We start from the raw sequence: 17,095 nt of genomic DNA, 5'->3' as shown, positions 1-17,095 counted from the left end.
GAGTCAAAAACAGTTTGTATAAATTGAGTAAGGGATGACTTTGTGTTTTTTATGCCTAAGGGGAACTGGAAGATTCTGAGGATGAGGAAGATCTCCCTCCAAAACGTCGGGAGAAAAACTGGAGGATACCAAACATGAAACCTTGGTTGGCAGAAACTGATGATGAGGGTGCAAATGTCCCGGATGAAGAAGATGAAGATGGAGAAGGCTCTCCTGCTGGCAAGAGGGGGAAAAGAGGAAGAAAGGGACCTGGAGCAGCCAACAGAAAAGCAAGGGATAAAAGGAAAGACAAGAAGAAAAAGGATGGTGATGATGGGTAACCTCTGTGCTGACTTTGTAGTTTATACTGTATGACATTATTTGTACTAATCATACACAGATGTATGCATACTGTTATGCTTTTACACCTACTAGTAGCTCACTTCAGGAGAGAAAAGCACTTCCTGTTTCCTGTCATAGTTACTGGAAGATTCTTGCAAACATTCAAATTTACCCCCAAGGGAATATAACGTCACACTTTTTTATCTGCTCTATTTCTCAGAGCAACATTCCTCTTCACTCTGCTAAATGTTACATTTGTCTGTGTAGCAATTTATGTTTCTCTCTGCTGTTATCTTCAGTACTGCATCCACCATCAGGTGTGATCCCTGCTTCTTATTACTCTTTTTGCTCTTTATCACTAAAACTCCATCTCAACAGCTCATAATTTTCTCTTTCTTTTGTTGTACATAAGACAAGTCTGCTGTCTTCTAATGTCTGGGCCTGCTATCAATGATGGTACCCCCTCTTTCAGCTCCTACATCAGCAGCAACCTTTTCTCCCAAACTACCAACTCTTGCTTAAACCCCCAAATGAACTGTATACACTCTGCGAGAATGAAACGCCCTTGTTGGGAAACCATGTATGAGAAACAGGTGTCCATTCCTATTTTATATACTCTATACCAGTGGTCTCCAAACTGCAGTCCTGGGGCAGGATGTGGCTCTTTGCTTGCTTGTATCTGGCCCTTGGGGCATTACCCCCTCTACTGTTCAGCAATAGTTGGGCATAGTTCCATTAAATCTACAGCCACTTACTTTTCTTGTCCTAATCCACGTTTCCAGACGTTTCGTTCCATTCCATTAGTAATGTCTTTCTTCCTTTAGGTCATGACACAGGAAGGAGTGGACCAGCTGACCTCATTAGCACACACTCTGCATCATCCACCCACCCATTCCGAGGTGCATGTTTTTTAAATGAAATGCAATTGGCTGCACTACATGTGGTTAATGGGACATTTTGGCATTTTGTGGGTTGTGTGTTTTTTACTGTGCATTTTGCAGCATTTGCCCCTTGTTTTTTCCCATGGCAAAATGTGTGTTTGCTTCTGTGTTTGGTGTGCAGTTAACAATTAATGGCACTGAAAGCGCAACTAGTAATTTTAGGTTTATAAACATGGCCATACACTATGCAATCTGATTATATATTGTGTATTGAGTGGGAAAGGTGATCACTGATTGATTGCATTTCATTTAAAAAATGTGCACCTGGGAATGGGAGGGTGGATGATGCAGGGTGTGTGCTAATGAGGTCAGCAGGTCAACTCCTTCCTGTGTCGTTTTGACATTGCTTCCGCCCTCCTATGGTATAGAGACGAGTGGGGGCCATCTTAGCCTCACTCGTCTCCATACCCAGCTAGTGAAAGGACCCGATCGCCTCCGCCGCTACCGACGGCTCCGGTAAGCGGCGGAAGGTGCGGGAGGGGGGTGTCACCTCTCCCGCCGCCGATAGTGGTGATCTCACTGCGAATCTGCCACGGAGACCACCGTTATCGTACAGCCGACCGGCGCCTGAAGAGATGGACATCTCGGTTGTGGCAGCAGCTGCTGCCGTTACCGAGATATCCTTCTTCAAAAATAGGACGTACATCGGCGTGCGCTGGTCGGTAAGTGGTTAAAGAACAAAAATGCATTCATTACTTCTTTATATTCAGCAATAAAAAATAGTCGGAAAGAACAAAAATACGAAAAATGAAATGATCAGAGTGTAATCGATTAGTTAAGTTCATAGGTTGAATCAGTTTTTCGTTCTTTGGAATTTTCATTCTTTCGTATTTTTGTTCTTTCTGACAATTAATTTTCGTACGTATTTGTCAAAGAGTCTTTTACTCATTCGGATGTTTCTGAATGAACGAATATGCTGAATTTCATCTGAAAACAAATTTGTAATGAAATGAATTGCACATGTCTATAAGGCCTGCTGCATAAGGGACAGATCCAGGAAGCTGTTCAGATGCTTCACTTGTTCTGTTTTACTAATAGCTTAGATCTAATGAGTGCCCATTACCTTAGTCTAGTAAAAAGCTTAGTTCCATGTGCATTATATTGTGTGATATGCTTCTAATTTAATCAGATATAATATTGATATGTGTTATAGATGATAGATTGTAGCCTACTTGGCTAAAAAAAAAATATTTTGTAGGTCTGACGAAGATGAAGACGATATCACAGAGGAGGAGCTAGATAAATTAAAAGAAGCGGTAGAGGAAAAAAAGAAACTAATTGCAACTATAAGAAACAAGCCTTGGAAAATGAAGCAAAAGTTGGAAGTGTTAAAGTAAGACTTAACACCATGGTAACATTCACTGTCGTTAAATATTTAAATTGGTTCTAAAGCCTTAAGAATACATTAAAGTGAAAAACCTTCTGTGCTGCAACTGCCCCCCATTTTTCTTACCTGAGTCCGATGTGATCCAGCTATATGCAAGAGCAATTGGCTCCCGCTGCTGTCCATCAAATCCAGTGACACGAGAGCAGGGGTGGGGCCGAGTCCCGCTGTCTGTGTCAATGGACACAGCAGTGGGACTCGGCAGCGAGCATGCACGGGTGCCACTTTCCCTGGGGGCACCCGATGAAGAGGAGGGGCCTAAAGCACAGAGCATCGGCAGGGGCTGCTCTTTTCAGGTAATAGGCTTGCTATGAGGACACTCGGAAGGGCAGGAGGAGCCAGGAGCGCCAGTGGGGGACCTGAGAAGAAGAGAATTGGGGCTGCTTTGTGCAAAACCATTCCACAGCGCTGGTAAGTATGACATGTTTGTTATTTACAGAAAATATGAATGTTTACAATCACTATAAGTTAGTTTGTTAGTGTAGACATTTTACAAATATAATATCAAATATGTCAACATGTCAGTTCTTATTTTTTTCTGTAGTGTCTACATTTATGGAATAAATGATTTGCTTCCAAAATTTTAGGGATGCTCAGCAGTTTGTGGAGAAGTTTGAAGGAGCACTCGGAAAGGGAAAAGGAAAAAAGTTTTATGCGTATAAAATCATGATGCTCAAAGTAAGTTGATTTTATTATGCCAACTTTGTTATTTTTCACATTTCATTTACATAAAAGGTAACTTATGTTTGGGAGGAAATCTTTCAAAAACTGAAATGAGTCAACTAATTTATACAGATTGAGATTTAAACTGTGTATGGCAGATTTATGTATATCCGATATGGTCATGAATTTCAGATGCCAACTGGTATGAACACGCGGCCAGTGATTGTAACAAGAATGATATAAGCATTGTCTTTATTTTGAGAGGAAGGGCCCAAAAATTTGTTAGGGCAATTAATTCAATACCATGTACAATGGTGAACTGGTAAAGGGGTTCCTAGACTATGTACTCAGTCTTTAAATAACAAGTAAAATGTTGAAAACCTTCCTCCCATTCACCACTGTATAATGATATGGTTAAAAGTAATACACAAGAAATTTGATTATCTTTACTAAAAAAAGAAATTTTTGTGATTGTGTTGTGATGACTGCCCTTTCACATGTACAGCTAATGTTAGCTCGCTAAGGCCATGCTCACCACAAACACCTAAACATGTGTTCTTACTTAGCCAGATTAAGACCTTGGAGTTACATACACGGAGTGAATTTCTTTCCTGAAACCACAGACAGTGTTGATGCGGGAATCCCTCCTGCCATTGTCTTCTCCCGGCAGGGGGCTGGGGAAGCCGTCCCCACCGGGAGAAGACAGTGATTATTGCTGGCAGCCGTTAGCGATAATCACTGGTAAAACCAGGCATGCTGGTTCTACTCATTGATCAACTGGGTACATTCAGCCTGCCCATACACAATTTAAATCTTGGCTGAGTTCTGCTGAACTGGCTGAGATTCTAACCATGTATGGTCTGCCTTAGAGGTATGCCAAAAAAATCTTCATCTAAGTACTTTATGCATACCTCATATGTCCAGGGCTTCCTCCCTGTTGTAGCCGCTCTGTCTGCTGAAATCACCAGGACCAGCTATCAGTTTGAATGCTGTCTCAGAAGAACTAAAAGAAGCCTGTATAAAATGATCTCTCAGTTATCAATTTTTCTGAGTGCTGCATTAAAAATGGCAACAAGGTGGGCAGATGACATCATGATCTCCACATGAGCCAATCAGAGGAAGTTTTGTATTCATTCATAGAATACAAAGCTCCTTATGAATGGCTGAGGAGCACTCAATTTTGTTCTCGGAGCAGGATGGGAAGTTCCAATACCACTGCCAGAGCACAGCACTGAATTCTGTATGTAGCTGAGGCTACATACAGTTTATACAGGACACAGTGGGCACATCTAGTAGTGAAAGTCCAAAAGAACTATTAAAACTTCACTAAAACCTGGATATAAGCTTTAAAAATGACCACTGCTCAAACCTTTTTTTTGTGACTTTTTTTGTCTTTAAAATACTTGGAAAATTAACTGAATTTTGCAAAACAAAATTGGCAAAAGAAAGCCTTGTCTTATTAATATTCTTTATGTGTTCATAATTTGTTTGTTTGTGCATATTTATTTACATCAAATAGCTAGATTTTCATTATGTATGTAGCTCCTGCTTAGCAGTGCTGCACGATGTTAAAGTGGTTGTAAAGACTAAAGGGTATTACCTTAATGTGGGGGTCAGCAGCCTGTAGATTGCGATCTACCAGTAGATTGTGGACAGGTGACTGGTAGATCTTGATAGATTGTGCTTGCTGAACCACCATTCCAAAGCATCAAACAGAGTGAAATGCAGAGGGATTACTTGTAAAGTTGGAGCTGTAGTAGGGAGCAAGAGCCACTTAAGCTGATGCCTCCTCTATAGTGCTGGCTGCTGTCCCATGAGTGATATCAACTGCACTCCATCTCTTATCCCAGCTAGCGGTCTCCAGAGTGGTGCCAGCAGCAGGAAAAAAGAAATCTTCAGGTCAGTGTGCAGTAATGCACTAGGCATAATAGTATAGGGCTGCTTTCACACTGATGCACTGCGGTTTACCTACACCGCGGGTACAGCGCAGTGTACCTGCAGCTTACCAGCGGGTTTGCTGCGCTTAACCATAGACTTCTACTATATCCTGCTGTTTTACCACCCCACAAAGTGTAAACGAGCCCTAAGGGTTCTGCTGCTGAATGCAACTAAAGGCTCATTCACAAGTGCAGCAGGCACAATGCAATCTGAGTGTGTTTTGACAGGTGGTGAGGAGGCAATATGACTCCCTGCCACCTGATTTAAACCCATGATTGCCGTGCAATGAACAATACGGTAGTATGGCAACTGGGGGATTGAATCAGGTGTGAGGAGGTGACTTTGTGCCCAGTGATCTTTGACTTCTCCCGTGTTGTTCAGATAGATCTCCACCTCCTTACGTTTGCCTACCCCTGCCTTAATGCATTCTATGCATTAAGGTAAAACACCCTTTATGTGCAGCCCCCCCACCCCTGCCCCACCTAAATATTTAGCTGAGCTCTATTTCCACCCAGCGCTGTGCCCAGGAGCAGTGGCTCTGCTCTCTCTCCCTCCTCAATGGACTCAGGAGCCATTGGCTCCTTCAGCTGTCAATTAAAATCAGTGTCGAGGGAGAAGGGGGCAGGGCCAATAGATGTGTTAGTCAATAGATGCACACAGTAGGACTCTGGATCTAACCTGCATGAGTGCCCCATAGCAAGCCGTTTGCTATGTGGGCACTCAGAAGGCAGGAGGAGCCAGGAAAGACAGTGGGGGACCTCAGAAGTTAAGGATCGGTGCTTCTCTTTGCAAAATCATTGTACAGAGAAGGTAAGTATAACAAGTATTAAAAATGTTTGCACTGATGGGGTGGCGACAAACGACAATACTCCAAATTTTAAAGTGGTGCTTTAAAAACATCTACCACTCCTCTAACTAGAGCTAACTCTAGAATTATTCTTCCCACTTTGACATGCACAGCAATGACTAATAAGTGTTGTGAAATTGGCATTTATGTATATGTGTACACTCTAGATTCACATTTCAGCTTTGAACTTGTTTTAGCCCTTTCAATGCCATAATGTGTAGTACACTTCATTGATAGTGGATGAGTCAGACCTTGGGTTCCAGTCAAGTGACTAAAGCTGGCCAAAGATGGACCAAAAATCGTGCAGTCCTTGTTGAAGTGGACGATTTTCAACGTATCTATGGCTGGTCCTGCTCAAGAGAAGTTAATGTAATGATTGGCTTCACTCGAATGGGAATGATGGAAAAAATTTTACTTGATCAGCACTGTAGCCAGTTAGTGTAGTGTTGATCCATGTATTCAGACAGCTGAGAAGTCCCAGCTGTCAGAATACAATGGCACAGTGGGAAAGCATTCCCCCATCCAACTCATTTATGTTTTCTTTTCTTTTTTTTTTGATTAGCTTGGCAGCTGGTCAAAGCATCTATAGTCAACTTAAAGCGGAGGGCCACCCTAAAAAAAAATAGCATAATATTCTTAAAAAAAATAACAAATAAACATTTGAAAAAAATATTTTTTTAACTTACCAGAAACCCCTGTTGCTAGGCAATCTTCCTAATCTGACTCTTCCGCGGCACTTCCTCCTCTTCGGTGAGCAGCCCCGTTGCCTTCTGGGACATGTGTGTGTCTCAGAACACAACGGGCCATTCACAAAGCACCACGTGACTCCCGCATGCGCAGTAGGAAACGGGCAGTGAAGCCACAAGGCTCCACTGCCTGTTTCCCTTTGTTAAGATGGCTGGATCGGCCTCGGGGGGGGGGGGGTGACATCGCGGGCTCGCTGGACAGGTAAGTGTCCGTATTAAAAGTCAGCAGCTACAGTGTTTAACATTAGGCCTAAGGACATTTTTGTTAAAATGATGTTATTCATTTTCTGAAGGTAGGAGGCAGCATTTTCTCATTTACGTCTCACGTAAACCTCACTCTTTCTGTTAGTTTGCAAAGTAATCGACTGTACATGGCTTAAATATATTAGAAAGCACACGGCCAAGAACATAAGGTATCACACAGGCACAATAATTTATATAACTGTATAAACTTTGTCCTTGATTCAAGATGTTTCTTGACTTTTTGGGCAGGTTGAAAGATTTTTTAGGTAATGTACTGTGAGAGATAATACATTTGTAGAATTGCTAAACTTACAAATTAATTAGCAAGCACATACTCCACATGAAATATATATATATTCAATGCAAGTTCACTATCATTAACATGCATATTTTTCTCTTAGAAATGGATGAAATTCCAGCGAGATTTTGAAAATTTCAGAACTGCCTGTATACCATGGGAAATGAAAATTAAAGAGATTGAAAGTAAGATTTGATTTACTTTATATGCCTTATATGGATCGATTCAATTGACCTGCCATTAATGTAATGCATTACTTACTAATTCGTATCACATTAAGAAACACGCTAATAAAATATTTTTGACATAGAAATAAAGTAACAGCAAGCTAAAGGTAGTTTTTCCAAGCCTATGTTTTTTTCTCATATATGAAAAATGGCCTACAGACATGTTGAAATATATTGCTGGGTGAAAGTTGGAGAACATTCTGGTGTTTTCACTGGTTCCAACTTTTCCTGAGGAAAAAAGCACCTTTATATATGTCTGCATCACTAATGCCGCGTACACATGTAGCAGACTATCTGGCGGACTTAGTCTGGCGGACTGTCCGCCGGACTTTCCGAACTAGCTACCTGCCCGCACACGGTACTTTTGCGGCGGACTAAGTACGGACTAGCCTTTCCTGGCCGGCCGGGTAGCATGCTCGGATAAGGGTCTGATATGGCCTTAGGGGGGGACCCCCACACCGATTTTTCGGCGTAGGGATTCCCCTTTAAGTCCATACCAGGTGACGGGCCAGTGACGTCTCCTTCGCTGGCCCCGGCTACCTGGAGCCGCGCTCAAAATGAGCGGACTTTTCTCCGGGAGGGAAAAGTCTGTTCATTTTAAAAGTACGGCGGAAATGCGAGTCCGGCAGACAGATTGGTGTGCAAAACTACTTTCTTAGTCCGCCGGACTTTTGGGTAAAAAAAGCCTGCCGGAGCCTACACACGGGCGGATTGTCCGACGGACTTGAGTCCGCCGGACTTTTCCACGGACTTTTCCACCGGATTGTTTGATCGTGTGTACGCGGCATTACTCAAACAAGGAGGCATAACTGATAATACTGTATATGAACATCTGTGATATAAAAATTCAGTAAATGTTAGTAAATTAAAAAGAATTAAAAAATAGCATGTCCTGAGTTGTTTCTGTTACATTTGCAAGCAACAGATGTATGCATTTAGAATGATTTAATAAAACAAACTTGTGACTTCCACAGAAATACCAAGGCACTAAATCAATAAACAGATAGGGAAGAAGCAGTTTGTATTATTTTTTGGTAACAACATTGCAAACCTCATTAATTTTATTATCATTAATATTTTGTACCACATTGTATATTGAAGATGAGCTATAATTTTCAATTAAAGAAAAATTACAACTGCATTTCTCCTTTGCCAGGTCACTTTGGCTCTTCTGTTGCTTCTTATTTTATATTTCTTCGTTGGATGTATGGAATTAATATGATACTTTTTGGATTGACATTTGGCCTTGTCATGGTACCAGAGGTAATCGATTATTAAGCTTGCTTATCTTGACTTCAAACTTTGAATTTGTTAGATACTGTACTGTATTATTTAGTTGAAATGCAAAATTCTCTCTAATGCCATTTGCTAAAGAAAGAAAAATATGCAAGTATTTGGAGGTTTGTATATACTCACAGATATGAATACATTTATTTTTTAGGCATTGATGGGCAAACCACATGGTTCAATTCCACGGAAAACGGTTCCAAGGGCCGAGCAACCCTCAGCTATGAATTTTGCCACATTATATGATTTTAGCGTAAGAAACACATTTTGCATAATACATTCACTGCTGGGATTAATGCAAATACAAGTCTAAATTTCTAGATTTTGTTTACAATAGGAGTATGTATGTGAAAATGGCTTACCTACAACACCAACCTTTTTGTGTGACTTTGAAGCCAGACAACAGAACACATGTGGGCAAGAGGACAACAATGGTGTCTTCAGCAGCAGTAATCCTTTTAGTTTTTCTTCATTTATATAAAGAACCATACTTGAGAAACCATACTTGAGAAATGATTTCTGTTCATGTACACATACAGTACACTTAGATAATCTAAACAATAATTCTAATTTATTAACATCTAATAATATTTCAGTAATATGATATCACTAAACTGCATCATAAAGTTCCCATATAAAAATCATATATCACTTAAGTTAGGCAAAATATATTTTTTGTTGAGTGTATATATATTTTAGCTACATCAGCGTGATGTCATCTGTTATTTCTGCGTCACTGAAAATATCTTTCAACAAATTAAAATCAAACAAGCATAACGTGCATGCCAAATAACTCTATTGAGGTGCCCCATTTAAAAATATAAAAAAAATTAAGTTTATGGTTTGATTTTATACATGAGGCCAACTGTTTTATTTAGAATACAGGATGCTCAGAATTAACTGATGGCTTTCAGGTCACTTTACTATCAGAATTTTATAGAAACATACCAGTTAAAAGTGGTGGATACTTTTTAATTAATTTTATAAATTGAAAGTATAAAGAAACAGACCTTTATGTAGGTAGTAATGTATAGGTTAGTGTTCAGAGGTGTTTGAATTTTAACTTTATGCTTCAATACAAGTCTTTTAGCCTCCACACGAGTCAATGTGAATTCATTGAAAAAGCAATCATCCACGTACACTAAGGCCCCTTTCACACTGATGTGCTTGTAAACTGCCAGTAAAACACTGAACACTTTTGAAGAGCTTTTCAGGTGCTTTTGAAGTGCTTTCCATCCATTTCAATGGAGAGGGGTTTTTTTTTACCACCCTGCCAGCGCACTGCCCCAGTGTGAGAGCATTCATTGATTTTAATGAAAATAGGTTTTCATGAGCTTTTCAGGTGCTTTTTTTAGCGTGAAAGTGCCTGAAAAGCGCCTCAGTGTGAAAGGGGTCTAAGGCTCCATGAACACTGGACTTAAAAAAATGGCAATTCCCTTGGCAGAAAAAAACGTTCATATGGAGTGTTTTTGTACACAGTTTAGGTGAATTTAGGAGAGTTTAGCATTTTTTTTGACAGAAAGCTGTAATCAGAAATGCAGACCAGAAGTTTTTTTTCTACCGCTAAACATTGAGCTTAAAATATGCCTGTAATCATCGCAATGTGCATGGACACATAGGATAACATTGAGTTGCCTCTACAGGCAAAACACAAGACATCAAAAAAATTAACGTCAGTCTAATTTTGGGACTTACAAGCCACTTAAGTAGAGTTCACCTGGTTTTTGGTTCACTGCACTGCCCAGATCACCTTCAGAGTAAATCCAAACTGATGCTTGCCAAAGTCACTGGCCCTAAAAAGTGACTATCAATATCATTCATAGTTTCATTCATAAAACAAAATAATTTTCAAACATGGAGTGATTTATCAATTAAGATCACATACCTCCCTTGGTCATAATGTGGAATGTGATATTGACAGTTTCGTGCTTAATAAATAACTGCTGCCAAATGCAGCAGCTTTTTCCTGCATCAGGAGATGATGTTGCAGAGTTAACTCCACCCAGCCTAAGGGTGTTGTAAATGTTATTTATCAAGCTTCGTAAAATATTTTGGTAACTACAAAAAGCAAGGGGAAGGGAAAAGAAATGTGCCAGGCCCCCTCTAGTGTAGTAACATTTTAATCACAGATAGATAAACAAGCGTAAAATACACTCTTATCGTGTAAAGTAAAGCAGGTTCTCCCAGTCACCAAGCAAGCCAGCTGGCATCTCCCTGATCATCGTTCGGTAACAGCGGAGACAGATACATGCGGCGCCCGCCACTAATTCCACGAGTTCCCTCGCTCCCTTGCACCGACAATGTCATCCTGATGAGCCTGCTTTACTTTACACAATGTGAGAGATGTGTGATTTTATGCTTGTTTATCTATCTGTGATTAAAATGTTACTACACTGGAGGTGGACTGGCGCTTCTCTTTCCCCTTCCCCTTGCCTTTTGTCTTCACAGCTATTGGGTCCCCAGTCCACCTTTGAAGCAACCTACCACCAGTAGTAGTTGTTTTAGTACTTTTTTTTATGGACATATGTGACCTTTGATTATATCTTTGGGACTATTTTATAAACCCATTTTTGATGGAATGATTTCATCCTTAGCAGCCAACATTTGATGTCTACCCTTCCTATAGCTGGTAGATTGTAGCGCTGAGTTACCCACTTACATGTGTTTCTTCTCCTTTCTTTTGCCTTAATAGTAACTATCCTGGGTACAACAGTATTTCTATACAACAAGGTTTTACTTTCTGAAAATCTACATAATATCTATCAGAATTAAATCTTTATGTGTTAGGCTAGGTTCACATATGTGTGAATTTAATGCAGTTTTCCCTGCACCCAATTCGCATTACAGGTGAGTATGACTGGCTCTCAATAGAGCCGGTTCACACAGGTCCAGGGCAGCCACAGAGCAGATTGCAAAAGGGTCCTGTACAAACCTGCAGCCCCATATATTTGAACCTGGCCTTAGATACTAAACATGTCATACTGCAGTCAATTCACTAAGAGTTAAATAACGAAGAAAATTTTTGTAAAATAACGCATGTAGAAACAACTGTGCAAATGTTCAATTCACTAAAAATTGTGTGGTAAATAACTACTGTGGTAAAGTTTTGATAATGCGGTAATTACTGCATATTTTCATGTGCTAATTTAGCGCATTGAGCTGGTTGCTAAGGAGCAGCCGCCCTGTCCTTAACAACAGATGACCCATCAGCTATCAGCGGGTTCCCCACATTGCAGTGATGCAAGTATCTCCAAACAGTTTGTGTCTTGTTTTCTTAGGGGAGGTTTAATCTGTCTTATTAGCATTGTGAACCTTGTAATATATGTGTGTGTGTGTTGTCTAACTGATTAGTATCTTCATATGCATTGTAGCCACTTTTTGGAAAGGTAATTTCATTAGCAAAGGAGTTATCAAACATGAATGCAAGAGTTTGAGAAGTATGGATGTTCAGCTCTAGGTTAATACCCCAGATTTACAGATGTATTCCTTGTGCTTCTTTCTAGACAAATTTTGACTTGACCATTTGCAACAGCTCCAAATCAGTTGTTTGAAGACCTTGAGTTAGTGAAGTTTTATCTTTCCTTGCAAGCCTTCTAATTTGTCTGCTTTCTGTAAAAATGTGCCTTAAAGTGGTTGTAAAACCTTTAAGGCTTACCTGTAGGTCCAAGAAATATCTCCTAAACCTACATGGTTTAGGAGATATTTACTAAATACTTACTAAAAGACAGTCACAGCTGTCTATGGCGAATGCGCCGTAGACAGTGGCGAGTAGACGCACTATCGCCGTTAGCTGCATGCCTCTGCTAACGGCGATATGTCGTTAGTGGTGGCTCCCGTGCGCATGCGTGGGAGTGACGTCAACGCTGCGCCGGCACTGTGAGTGGCCGGAGCAGCAATACCCGGAAGAAGATTGACGCTCCGGACTACAGGGGACAGCGGTGACATCGCTGGCTCCTGTGTCAGGTAAGTGACACATAATGGGCTACTATGCGATGCATAGTAGCCCATTATGCTTTACCTTTGCAGGGAGATAAAGAGGAAGTAAACCCATCAGGGCTTATTTCCCCTTTAAATTGGACTGTGGTTTCTCAAATGTGTCACCTTCTCTAGTTGCTTAGCATGACATGAAATTAAAATCCAACCGTTTTTGTTACAGTCTTATGAATTCTAGGCAAAATGAAAGTGGCATGTTGTTCAGTATTATCAGTGATGTTTTAAATTATTAGCCACACACCCAAGCCATGTTGATACCATATTTCTTTCTTTGATACCTTGATCTACAATTACAATGCTTTTTAAGTAAGCCAAAGTACAAGGTACTCAAAGCAAAGTAATGTTTTATTGTAGACTTTTGTTTTTTCTGTTTTATATAAGCTTTCTGTTTGCATCTCAGGGTTTTGCACAGTACTCTGTTCTCTTCTATGGATACTACAACAGTCAAAGGACCATTGGATGGCTGCAGTTTAGGCTCCCACTTTCTTACTTGCTGGTTGGGATCGGTACCATTGCATACAGCTTTATGGTTGTAATAAGAACGTAAGTTGTATTTATTTTTGGTTTTCATGATAACTATATTTTTTGTTTTATAGAAGATGGACTTAGTGATGGATACTAATGATGGTTACTCCGATGGCAAATACAACACAAAGCTTAAAAAGGCACATTTTTATATAATTTGATTTTACCCTATCAAATCAATCTATTAATTGTATCCTAAAAAGGAACTAAAATTGGAAAGCTGTGCCAAAAAAGGCAAGCAGAAGGTAAAAGAATAGTCACTAGTATTGTCTGTGATCTGTTTGCAGCTGATCTATCCCCCACTGGTCATTTACCATACCTTGCTCTGAACTGTGTTTCTGCGTGGGGATGGTCATCTTGGTAATGTCAGGGCTTAGCTTGCTCATGTCAAAGCCTCCAGCCAAGATAACAATGGGCAGCACAATAATAATATGACCAAATCTCATTCCAAATCTCTTGAGATTAGCAGTCAGATGCAACAGTGCCTTAGATCCCACACTGAAAATATACAGCTAAGAAACCAAAGACACTGGAGTACCTAGGTATCCTCACATACCAGAAAATGCATTGCTATTTTCAGGAGGAATTCAAGTCAAAGGGTATATATTTTTAGGGTACTGCTTGGACAAAATTACCATTTCCAGATATAACCTATATAACATAGCAAATACTCACTTTTTAAGTTCAGTTCCAATTTAAAATAATCAGTATGGATTAGAAAAAAGACTGCAGTGATGACTGTAATCAGCTGAAAACAAACCTGTGCTTCACTCATGCAGAGAAATGCAACATATTTGCTTTAACCACTTCAATACAGGGCATTTTCACCACCTTCCTGCCCAGGTCAATTTTCAGTTTTCAACACTGTCGCAATTTGATTGACAATTGTGCAGTCATGCTACACTGTACACATATGAATTTTTTGTAATTTTTTTCCCCACGAATGGAGATTTCTTTTGGTGGTATTTGATCATCTCTGTGTTTTGTTTTGTTTTTGCATTATAAACAAAAGAAGTGTAAAAACTTTGAAAAAACACAATATTTTTTACTTTTTGCTATAATAAATATCCCAATCTTTTTTAAAAAAAAAATATTTTTCCTCAGTTTATGTTGATATGTATTCTTCTACATATTTTTGTTAAAACAATTGCAATAAGCATATATTGATTGGTTTGTGCAAAAGTTATATTGTCTGCAATATTGGGGATAGTTTTATAGCATTTTTTTTTTTTTTACTAGTAATGGCGGCGATCTGTGATTTTTATTGTGACTGCGACATTGTGGCAGACATATTGGACACTTTTGACACCATTTTATACAGCGATCAGTGCTATAAAAATGCATTGATTACTGTATAAATGTCACTGGCAGGGAAGGGGTTAACACTAGGGGGCAATCAAGGGGTTAACTGTGTTACCTAGGGAGTGATTCTAACTGTAGGGTGAGGGAACTCAGAAGGGGTGGAGACCGATCGGTGTTCCTGTACTGGGAACACATGATCGGTCGCCTCTCACCTCATATAACCAGTAAATTGATTAGCCACAGGTTCGGCGAATTCCGAACGTTATGGGCCGTTCGCGCCAAATTAGTGTGGCGCTCACGGCCCACAATGCACTGCGTCATCGGAGTGCATTGCTGGCTCATGATTGGCCAAGCATGCACTGTGACCCCGCATGCTTGGCCAATCACAGCGCCAGCAGCGAGGAGAGCCATGATTGGCCACAGGCAGGATGCCTGTGGCCAATCATAGCTCAGGATGTGTAGTACACACCCCACACTATATAAGGCCGCCAGCGCGGCGGCCTTGTGTAGTGTGTTGGCATCTGAAACAGTTAGTGGGTGTTCTGTGTACCTTCAACACAGTATACACCGATCGTTATCGGCCAATTTTCGATCTTGCTCTTCTGGAGTGGTTGTTGTCTGCGCGCCCTGACCGCAGTATACACCGCTATATTCACCTCACCTATATAGCTAGTGATCTATCTTTTATAATAGAGCTTGCAGTCAGTAGTGTTAGGAGCTTGTGCGCGCTGTCTGCGTGCTCTGTACCCAGTACACACCGCTATATCCACCTACATAGCTCGTCTCTATTTGAGCCATCTGCCATCTGCAGGAGTTATTGGAAGTTGTGTGTGCCTCCAGCACAGCACAGTATACATCTGTATATACCCCTTTATCTCTGGTGTTCTATAATAAAGGCATCTGCAGGAGTTAGTGGGTGTTTTGTGCCTCCAGCACAATATACACCTGTATCTACCCTTTATTGCTGTTCTCTAATAGAGCCATCTGCAGGGCTTAGTGGGTGTTGTGTGACTCCATTACAGTATACCCCTTTATCTCTGGTGTTCTATAATAAAGGCATCTGCAGGAGTTAGTGGGTGTTGTGTGCCTCCAGCACAATATACACCTGTATCTACCCTTTATTGCTGTTCTCTAATAGAGCCATCTGCAGGGCTTAGTGGGTGTTGTGTGACTCCATTACAGTATACCCCTTTATCTCTGGTGTTCTATAATAAAGGCATCTGCAGGAGTTAGTGGGTGTTGTGTGCCTCCAGCACAATATACACTACCCAACTGCTGTTTTACCCAACTCCCTTCAGGCCATTACCATGTCTGGAAGGCCAGCAAGGAGAGTCAGACAGGCGCGAGCCGATAAAAGAGGGCAAGCAGGCTCTGTGTCTAGAGACAACAGTGCTGGTCGTGGACGCGGTGCATTGTCATCAGCACGTGGCCATGGGACACGCTTGTCCTTCTTTTCGGCAGCATGACATGTTGACCCGCAACATGCCAACGACTTGGTAGAGTGGATGACCAAGCCCTCTTCATCCTCCTCATCCTCTCTCACCCAGTCTCAGGGTACTAGCAAAGCAGCTGCCAATGCATCGTCTTCCCTCGTTTCAATGTCATCATCAGTGACTCCTTCCCTAGACCCACCACGTCCTGCTGAGGAGTCTTCTGAACTCTTTGAGCACAGTGTTGGGTACATGCTCCAGGAGGATGCCCAGTGTTTTGTAGGCTCTGATGATGACACTCAGCTAGAGGAAGGCAGTAGCGTGAATGCAGAGAGAGGGGATGCTCAAGAAGGACAGCAATCTGGCAGTCATGTTCCACAAGCTGCAGCATATTGCCAGGTTTGCTACAGCGATGAAGAGGGAGGGGATGATGAGGGCACTGACTTCACGTGGGTGCCTGGTAGGAGAGAGGAGGAGGAGGAGGAGGAGGCACATGTCCAACGAGGCAGGATGCCCTCCGGGGGCCAGCTTAGGGGCAGCACACCGACTGAATCACACCGCAGAGCTCCGCCTGTGCAGGACGCTGCCTCTGCGCGTTATTCTAAAAGTTCTTTGGTGTGGGCCTTTTTTGAGACGAGTGCATCAGATCGCACCGCTGCTATTTGCAACATATGTCTCAAGCGTATCTCGCGTGGCCAAAACATCAGCCGCTTGGGCACCACATGCTTGACCAAACATATGTTGACCTGCCATGCAGCTCGTTGGCAAGCGTACCTCAAAGACCCACACCAAAGAACAAAGCGGACCTCTCCTTGATCCTCATCAGCTGGCATCTCCAACCCCACTAGACCTTCAGTCCTCTCTGAAACCTGCTCTGAGAGGAATGAAGGTGTAGAATTAGGTGTGTCACAGCCAAGTGCTTCCGGGCACTCTGCTAGCAGTACACCCAC

The 17,095-nt window shown here is 41.4% G+C and overlaps 1 protein-coding gene across 1 annotated transcript in view; it reads left to right on the top strand.

Annotated features, from left to right (window-relative positions):
* Positions 1-875: 875 nt before the first annotated feature.
* Positions 876-17,095, top strand: part of LOC143975839 (transmembrane channel-like protein 1) — a 123,028-nt gene continuing 106,808 nt past the window's right edge. Inside the window, exons 1-7 of the mRNA XM_077478403.1 lie at positions 876-901; positions 2,461-2,595; positions 3,234-3,324; positions 7,485-7,566; positions 8,765-8,871; positions 9,050-9,148; positions 13,289-13,431. Coding sequence (XP_077334529.1) covers positions 876-901; positions 2,461-2,595; positions 3,234-3,324; positions 7,485-7,566; positions 8,765-8,871; positions 9,050-9,148; positions 13,289-13,431 — 683 coding nt within the window. The remainder of the gene's footprint in view (positions 902-2,460; positions 2,596-3,233; positions 3,325-7,484; positions 7,567-8,764; positions 8,872-9,049; positions 9,149-13,288; positions 13,432-17,095) is intronic.

This window comes from Lithobates pipiens, unplaced genomic scaffold, assembly GCF_037356315.1.
Source record: "Lithobates pipiens isolate NorthernLeopardFrog02 unplaced genomic scaffold, aLitPip1_a1.2 Scaffold_13, whole genome shotgun sequence".
NCBI lineage: Eukaryota > Metazoa > Chordata > Amphibia > Anura > Ranidae > Lithobates > Lithobates pipiens.
The sequence above is the reverse complement of the archived record's forward strand: the minus strand, read 5'-3'. Positions and strand labels throughout refer to the sequence as shown.